Source organism: Triplophysa rosa, linkage group LG11 (assembly GCF_024868665.1).
Source record: "Triplophysa rosa linkage group LG11, Trosa_1v2, whole genome shotgun sequence".
Classification (NCBI taxonomy): Eukaryota; Metazoa; Chordata; class Actinopteri; order Cypriniformes; family Nemacheilidae; genus Triplophysa; species Triplophysa rosa.
This window is the reverse complement of record NC_079900.1, coordinates 20978370-20987957: the sequence shown is the minus strand read 5'-3', so window position 1 is coordinate 20987957 and position 9588 is coordinate 20978370. Positions and strand designations below refer to the sequence as shown.

The window sequence follows — 9588 nt, the reverse complement described above, 5'->3', positions numbered from 1 at the left end:
TTCATGTTGTTAAAAAGTATCACCAATAAATTATTGAACTGATTTATCTTTACACATTTTTCACTTTAATGCGTGTATTACATTTTATTTACTCAAAACACAACACCATCATGTTCCTGCATTCCAAATAAAAGTGTTAAGAGAGAAATGTTTTAAAATCATATCAAGTAATCAGTAGGTCGCACACAGAAATCTCTGCAAAGTTTAGAATGAAAAATGTTTATGAACCACCAATTATTTCATAGCAATAATAAAAATGTATTTTCTCTTTGTCTAGGTGGCAGAGTTTTATTTGCGTTCATTATTATTTCCAATTGTTCGGGGCATCTTTATGGCAATTTTTGTCAAGTTATTTTCATTACTGTAATAATTGTGTTCCGTCCTGTAGTAAAAATACTGTAACACCACATCTTTTAAAAAGAATAGGCTATAAATTAAGGCAATACAACAAATATGAGTATGATGCATAAATACAGCTTAAATAATATTTCAATGTTTCTTTTTTTTGCATTGCAGTAATGAGAACTGGGGTGAAAATGTGCTTAATTATCATTAAAAATGGAATAAATCTTGACGGTCCTAAAACAGACTTGGCCAAAATATAATTTCTAATTTCTTTCCTTTTGGGATAAAATATGACCTGGACTCCCACATGCAGATTCTGTGTGGACCTACGTTACAGTAAATTCTGTTTGTAACACTTTTCATGGCTATTACATCCACTCTGTTTAAAACACTTTCTTAAATATTTCATTTACTGGACAAAAATATTGTTACAAAACAAATGAAGAAAGAAACCTGATGACAAACACTGGCTTCGTTTAAAGATGCTCTTTTGATGTCTATATTATACCTTGTGCCTTTCATCTGAAAAAACAGTACAGAACTTAAATGAGGATGCATATACATACTGTATAAAACCCTCCCAATAACAATTACATAAGCATTCGGTACGATCGCTAATAGAAAGACATGAGCTTTAAAGTGTCACCTTAATCAAGAAAATAAACCATGCGTCTATTGCAGCTGCTATAACGTATCAATGTGCTTTTACCCCAGTGCACATCAGAGTAAAGGCCAAATCACATTCAACCAGCGCACGCAAACACACACACACATACAAACACACGCACACACACACACACGACTGCTTCCTCACAGAACAAAGCAGAATCGGCACAAACTGAACCTCACGTACGCACGAAACTCACCGTTAGCTTCAGGTTATAAATACTGATAGTGAGGGCACTTGCAATTATTATTGTGTATTCACTACAACTAGAACTCAGTCACCAATAATCATTAGACTATATTTCATCAAGAACACACACCGAGGCATATCACAGATTTCAGCAAAACGAAAACAAAAAAGTCCTCTTGTCCCTGACGTACACTAATGCTTATTCATAGAGAGAAAGTAGAGAAGTAAGCCATGGCTATTCCACCGCCAGTCGAGATGATCGTATAGAAGTTTGTTGTGCCCACTCCTATCACAAGCTATATTTTAGACAAAAGTTAACCAACGTTGTTTGTTTGATCTTAATAAAGTCCTAAAGTTTTGTACAAGTTCAGATATTAGAAACTGCAGCACCCGGTTGTCTGAGCAAACAACCGGCCAAGCTTGTGCCATCTCGGTTCGGCATTAGATTAGTTTGGGGAACAGCAATGAAACTAAAGGATTTGTTGGGGTTGATACCTTTAAGGTAACATTTAATAAAAAGGATCCCTGCCAAGTTATATCTGTATCTTTATATGTGGAGACACACTATACAAAGGCCCCTAAAGGATTTGGACACTCGAGGCACATCTCAAAATGTTTAAATGTTATTTTAAAGAAAGCAGAACAACATTTTTCAAGCAAAATATTTCACAAAAAGATGATTAGGTTTTAAATGATTAAACATGAGGACTTTGCGAGAACAGAATTAAAAACACAAAAGCATTTTGTAACTTTGTGGCAAACTTCATACATCCACTAAAATGTCTGTGACACATGACAATTTGCATTATAGCTTAAAAAGTTGTCTTGGTTTTTATTAAAGGCTTATTATCTAATGTATTCATATTTTAAAGTGTGACTTAAGTGTCCGACTACTTTTAAGGGGTCCGTGTATCTGCCGAGTCATTTTCACTTATGTAATCCAGTTGCTCTACAATATAAAGAGTTGAAGAAATGTTATACATCTAGTAAAATCTGTTGACTTCATATATTATTTTGATCTATACAGTTTCTGTTGTTGCTGTCGATTAAGGCTGTTATCGATGAGGTTGCTTTAGGGATAAAATCTCTCTCGGGAGTACAGTAACTCTACCTAAACGTCTGCATTCATATTTCTACACATAGTTCATGGCTTACAAAAGTGCAAAATACTCACTTGCTATGTGAACCTGACAAAAAGTGCTCAGGGACAAAGTAATACTCAGAACATTTTCTCTATACAAGATAAATATGGCATGTCACATTTATGAATATATAATTCATATTTGCCTTTTCATTGTCCTCTCATTGACACGTATCTACACATCTTTGTACACAGTTCAAGGTATATACATAAGGGATAGTGTGGCACTGCATGAAGCACTTTGGAGGGCATGTGGCTGCAGAGAGACAACAGAAAATGCAAGGCGGCAGTCTTGGTAGTGTCTACTAAAAGTATGAAAATATCTGGGAGAAAAGTATTACGATATGACCCATGTTAGGGCAAGAACGATTTCTTTTTATGGATCAAGACAAATTAAATAGCTCCAGGGTTCCCACACCTTTGGATCAATGAATTACTATGATTTCCATTTTTAAAAATATGTTATATACTGTATATATATTCTTAACATATAATAATCTCTGTCTGAAAAAAAAATATCAGAACCAAACTACAAATATTTGTATAATCATTTGTATTACTACAGAAATATAGACTTTCCCTTATAAGTTTTCAATGACATTTAAAGACTTCAGTTTCCCTCTGCCTGAAAACCACACATTTACATTTTCCTGATATTTCCAAGTTTGTCGTGATCGTGGGAGCCCTGGATTTTCTACCACCCACCTAACTTGCTTTCTGGGACTGTATAATATTGTACTGCAGCAGTTATTTCACTGTATTATGAGCTATTACAGCAACTGTATAAACCAACTATTAAAGGGATATTTCAGAGGCAAAACAAAATTCCCCCATGTTTTACTCACCCTCAAGGCATCCTGGCTGAATATGACTTTCTTCCTGAAGAATAATGCAGTCGGAGTTATAAAACCACGTATCATTTTTCTTCCAAGCGGTAGAATGGGAGTGAATGGGGGGCTATTTTTTGAAGCTCCAAAAAGTGCATCCATCCATCAAAAAACTGCTTGACACGGCATTGTGGTCTTCTGAAGCGAATCGATGCGTTTGTTTTAGAGAAATATCCATATTGACAGCGCTATTAACGATAATGTCTAGCTTCCGTTATCCATCTGTTGCGCGTGAACCAGAGGCTTGTTTTTCCGGCAAATGGCGGTGACGAAAGCTCCTGCACAGAGGAGACTGTATCCTATTGGAATAAAACGAAAAACTTGCGACACGCCTGCGTCATTTACCGCAGCCGAGGGATAACGGAAGTTAGACATTAACGTTAATAGCGCTCTCAATATGGATGTTTCTCTTAAACACACGCATCAATTCGCTTCAGAAGACCTTGTTAAGACCACAGAGCCGCTTCGAGCAGTTCTTTGATGGATGGATGCACTTTTTGGAGCTTCAAAAAGTTGCCCCCCATTCACTCCCATTCTACCGCTTGGAAGAAAAATGATACGTGGTATCATAACTCCGACCGCATTATTCTTCAAGAAGAAAGTCATATTCAGCCAGGATGCCTTGAGGGTGAGTAAAGCATGGGGGAATTTTGTTTTGCCTCTGAAATATCCCTTTAACCCAAATTGTTTCTTGTACTATCTTTGCTAAAGCGATGTAGCATGTAGGTTAGAGATATTGCGAAATCAGAAAGAGCTGATGTGACCGAAAGAAAGCCCACATATGAGGCCTCAGCATTGCAAAATTAGACACAAATAAACCTGCATGCTATATGCCACTATTGTACATCTACAAAGAGTATCTCCTTGGACCCTGTAGGGAAAGCAAAGAAGGCCTTAGATCCATATCCTCCAGCACAACAAAGTGTGTGAGGTTCCTCTGAAGTCCGCAAATTGCTTCCTATGTGCATTTGTATTGTAACTGCAGCTCCGATAAGGCAGAAATAAAAACATCCAAATAAAACGAAACCAACAACACAGAAGAGAAACAGGAACACCAAACGTGCCAAGTTCCTCCAGTGGCGTTTTGAACAAAATCCATTCTGTTGCGTTTTTATGGCACCTGTTGAGTGGTTTGCGTCTGTTATAGTCTCCCATGTAGTGTCGCTGACCAGAAGAGGCGGGTCTCCGGGGTTCGGCTAGGGCGGGGTTTCACTTGGGGCGAGGCTGGTAAACTGCTGGGTGGGCTCAGGGGTTAAAGCGTGGTGCTCTGGCCCTCCTCCTCGGACACGGACTCCCCCTCCGGAGAGCTGACCATGGCAAAGGAGCTCCGACAGGGAACCACCCTGAACTCGTCCAGCAGGCTGTCCAGATTGACATTGAAGGAGGGGATTTCCAAACTGAAGAAATCTGCTAGAGGATCATGGGAAATGAGAGCGATGGCCAAGATGGTGAAGCAACAAAGAGACATTAAAACAGAGAAACGATGTAAATGGCGATGAAGAAGATGTTTAAGAAGACAAAAGGAGAAAGCAAAAAGTAGATTCAGTTTCCAGGCCACTGTTAGAGGCAAAGAAGCGAAGAGCGTTGCATCTGTTGCGACAGAGGAGCATATTACAGTAGAGCGTTTTCTGGGATTCTACATCATTGGGCAATTGGGGAGATCTAAATCATTTGATGTGAAATGTGTAGTGGTCTCTGGATATTGTGTAGCGTATAGCGGTCTCTACTATATTTCAAGTTGAAGTTCGGTGAAGTTTACCAAAAAATGTCATTTCTTTTTTACAATCATTTAGCCTACTCATCTTCATGTCATTCCAAACCTGCATGACCTTCTTTCTTTTGATAGCACAAAAGAAGATATTCTGAAGAATGTAGGTAACCAAACAACATTGGCCCCCATTGACTTCCATTATATGGAGACATTTCTCAAAATACTTCTTTTGTGAATGAGTCATATACAGGTTTTGAACCACATGATGATGTAGAAATGACAGATTTTGTATTTTGGGGGGAACTATTCTTTTAATATCAAGCACTATCAGTGTTGGGGAATGTTACTTTTAATAGTTTTATGAATTAATGTGTCCAGTTCTATACACAGAATTTGGAGGCACTAAGTAAATCAACCATATTGATTTGGGGAAAGAAGAGATAAATAAAACATTTCAAAATAACAGTGACAGTAAAACATTTAGGGAAGTATCTAATGTGCGTTATCCCTAACACTGACCACAAAAAAAACCCTCAACAACAAGACAACGAGATGGGTGCAAAGTGAACGTGATAACAGCAAAAATCTTGTCATTGGACTATGCAGATTTGTGAACTGTATTCTGATTGTGATGACCTCCCCTTTGCAAGAATGAAATGGACGCAGATGGAGTATTCACGACCGTGTGGGGTGGGGGCAGGGGTGGAGAGTTTCACTGGCACCGTTTTATGAACTCGAGTCACGGTTTACCTGGGCCCACCTATACACGATGGTGGGCCTATTGGCGCGGGGCATGAGAATATGGAGCAGGATATGAGGTCAGGGCCGAAAAGCATTGAGATGAACTTCAGAAGCGACGACGTTGGGATGCGCGATGCCGATCCGGGAGGTAAGGCCGTAAGCCATGCACAGACCAGTCTCACACCATGCACAGACTACACTGACAAAATGGAGAAGCCCAAGACAGCCCTACGACCGTGAGAGAATGAGAGAGCTGGGGAGGGAAGTGTTACGATATGAGACAGAGCAAGGCTGCAGTAGGCCCCAGATTCAGCGACAGCACCGGCCCAGATGGCGTGTGTGAGATGAAGCTATGGCACGGGCACAGCAGGTTCTGGCTTACCCTAATGTCCCCCTCACACTCAGCCCACACTCAGTCCCTGGCCTCACACAGCTGCAAGGTGCACAACGATGATAGGGGATAAAAGAGTCATACATCAATCAGTGCTCAGAAGAATGACTGACAGACAGGCCTCACATGAGAGAACATACATTCAGAGCCACACAGCGGCCGCTAGAATGATACAAAGACAACAGGATCTACTTTAACTGGGCCAGGTTCCCAACTTTAAAGGTGAAGCGTGTAGTTTGTGCATGTTAACATTGACATCTGATCACATTATCACAGTGCCAGATTTAACTATTGTCTTTCCTTATGGATTTGATATTCATCTCTAAAATGAGCAATAGTTGCACACCGTGAATGAGACTCTATTTAACAATCCTAAGGAAAATCAACCAAAGATTTATTATAGCAAAAATATATAGTAACCATGTTTTTTGGAGGTTTGATTGCCATTTCTGTTATTGTAGTTTTACAACACCATGGTTAAAGGGACAGTTCACCAAAAATGTAAATTCTGTCTCAAATTTACTCACCCTCAAGTTGTTCCAAACCTGTATAAATGTCTTTGTTTGGTTGAACACAAAAATGTTTGGAAGATGTTAGCAACTGAGATTTCTGAGACATCAATGACTAGCAAGTAGAAAGAATTTTTGTATCATTTTTTTGTTCTGTTAAAACAAAATTAGAAGAATTTAGGTAAACACACAGTTCTGGGGCACTTTTGACAACCTCACTTTAAACTCTGGTTATTGTGGTGCGACTATAGTAAATTTGTGGTTGCTATGGTTTTACTACAAAAAACGTTGCAATAAAACAATTTTAATTTTTTTTTAATTGTGGTTAAACCTCTGGTACTGTTTGGTCACTTCTGAAATATTTTCTGAAAAATTTGTTTTGAATTTGTTAGTTTTGTTCAAATTTGTTAAATTTGAATTAGTTATCGGAATGGTGCAAAAATTGGCGACGTTTGCATTAGTGGCTATGTGAACTAAACATTTTCTTTTTTTGATTTGAAACGGCTAAATGGTCCTGAAAAATTTTTCAAACTTGTAGTCCTTAGTCAAAAATGACCATCATAGGAACTGAATGGAAAAGAGTGAAAAAAGTGTTATGTCTGGTTTTTATTTTATCAGAATGGTACAAACTTGTGACACCTAAATTTAATAATGAATGTCATTCGAAAAGGCTAAAATTTCCTAAAAAGTGGCATTATTACTCCTGACTGCTACAGAAGATTAATGGGAATAGGAAAATTTATATTTTTATTTAAAAATGAAAAAATCTTGAAATATTATAGAAAAATATATATATTTTAAATTATTATTTCATTATTAACAATATTTATTTCATTGTTACATATTAAAATATGTTAGATTGATTGATTTTTTAAAGATTTTTACGTGTTCTGTCACTTTTGACCGAAAGGAGTAGCCTATGAGTGTGATCCCTAAACAAGGAGCACCAGAGGGTTACATATTTTAGTAACATTATTCAACCATAACCAATAATAGCAAATATTCAACTGATTAAATCCTGACTCGATTGAGAAACTTAAAGTAATTGTTCACCAAAAAATGAAAATTCATCATTTATTCACCCTCTTGTCATTTCAAACCTGTATTACTTTCTTTCTTCTGCAGAACACAAGAGGAAATATTTTGAAGAAAGTTGGTAACCGAACAGCAATGGCCCCCATTAATTTCTATTGTATTGACACAAAACGTCAATGGGTGCCAGTTACTAACATTCTTCAAAGTATCTTCTTTTTTGTTCTTCAGAAGAAAGAAAGTCATACAGGTTTGAAATGACAAGAGGGTGAGTGAATGATGACAGAATTTTTTATTTTGGGTGAACTATCACTTGCTGTGATGCTACAGAAATAGAAATCAAAAGACCAATGAAACGCTCTGTTTGTCATTACCACAGTCATTCTGTTTGATGGCACTTAAACTGCACCGTTCACCTTTAAATGAACCATACAGTAAACCTCTAGGCTTAGCGTGAATTCCCTTTTTTTCCTTTTTTGTACACACTTGTGTTGAATATATTCTTAGGGTTGCAACACTAACCATAAATATACTCAAGACAATTACATCTAAGGGTCCCCCTTAATCGAAGACAAAAATGTCTAAGAAAATTTCACAGGGGACCCAGTTCCTTAAAGTCCATCGTCTGAGTAGGACGGAGAGACAGACAGTTTGAGAGAGGGACGCTGGACCTCCATTCGTGAGGCGTGTTTACCTGTGGACATGCTCTCCCCGGGGGACAATCCGTCAAGTAGACCCTGCTCCAGGGGCTGGGGGACTGTAGGGGGGACGGTGGGTGGCTGGGGAGGGGGCAGGCTGGGTCTTTGCCTGGGCTTTGGGGTGGGCCTGGACTTTGTGAGTGTACCGGTCAGAGAGGGCGGAGAAGATAATGTATGGGGTCCCCCTAATGCGGTCTGGCCTGGGAAAGAGGCGGGCACGTGTCCAGGAGGACAGCCCAGACTGTAAGGGGAGGGAGTATTTGGGGGAGTGGGGGACAGGCTAACCGGAGACGGCTGACCTGTGGATTGGTCTGACATCCCCCCTGACTGGCCGTATGGAACCTTGGGTGGCACAGGGACGAGTTTCTTAGAGGCTGTAGAGAGAAAACAAAACCAAGATTGCATGACTGTGTTCTTTAATAACTGTACAATTTTGCAACTAGTACAATTCAGATCTAGGTGTAAAAACAAGGTTGTAATATCAGTGTACTCATTTAACAGCTATAGAACAACACGACAATAAATGAATAATTATGTCCAGAAGTCTGAGAACTCATTGAATTGAACTCTTCTGGGAATTTGTTCAATTTAAACTAAAACCCTACAGGTCCGTATTATTGTACAAGTCTACAAAACCCTACAAATCCGTCAGATTATTGTTGCTTTCACTGGATAACACAAGGTCTTCGAAATATTAAGTTATTTGATTTTGAACGAAATATTATCAGATCATGCTGAGATAACTGCTATGTTAATGGTAATCTGTCTCATGGCCACCAGTAAACAGATTACTCGAGGTGTAATGATATATTGTGGCACAATATACAGTAATACAAAAATTATATTGTCATTTATCAAATATGCCGAATTTTGGATATAACATCTGTTTATTCCTATTAGTTCATTTTTTAAAGTTTGTTTAAAAATAATGTGAGGCTTTTGTCTCATTTATTGAATTAAAGATAAATGTACTGTTTCACTGCTACAGATTCCTGTACAGATCGATGTTAAGATCAAGTATACAAAAAATAATTGTTTCTTTGCATTTCTGTATATCTAATGATCAAGATGATTAAACAGAAACCCCAGTGAGACGAACCTTTGTGTAATGTGTGGGGGCTCTGCTCGGCCGAGTGGGGTGACTGGCTATTGCTTTGCTGACCGCAGACAGGGGGCACTGTTGCTCCTGACGCCTGCATGGACTTGTGACCAATCACGGGAGAGAGCTCCTTGCTCATCAGAGTGCTGAGGAGAGAAAGTCAAGCATCACTGCCAGC

At 38.7% G+C, this 9588-nt stretch overlaps 1 protein-coding gene across 10 annotated transcripts in view; it reads right to left on the bottom strand.

Moving 5' to 3' along the window:
- Positions 1-3857: 3857 nt before the first annotated feature.
- Positions 3858-9588, bottom strand: part of arhgap44a (Rho GTPase activating protein 44a) — a 57939-nt gene continuing 52208 nt past the window's right edge. For 4 of the 10 annotated variants that reach the window (XM_057346304.1, XM_057346305.1, XM_057346312.1 and 1 more), the window contains 3 exons: positions 9411-9556; positions 8308-8685; positions 3858-4639 (listed from right to left, as the gene is read on the bottom strand). In XM_057346304.1, the coding sequence (XP_057202287.1) occupies positions 4482-4639; positions 8308-8685; positions 9411-9556 (682 nt within the window). In that variant the 3' untranslated portion in view covers positions 3858-4481. Of the gene's footprint in view, positions 4640-6063; positions 6115-8307; positions 8686-9410; positions 9557-9588 lie in introns of all 10 variants that reach the window. The other 6 variants (XM_057346306.1, XM_057346307.1, XM_057346309.1 and 3 more) reach the window with 5 other exon arrangements.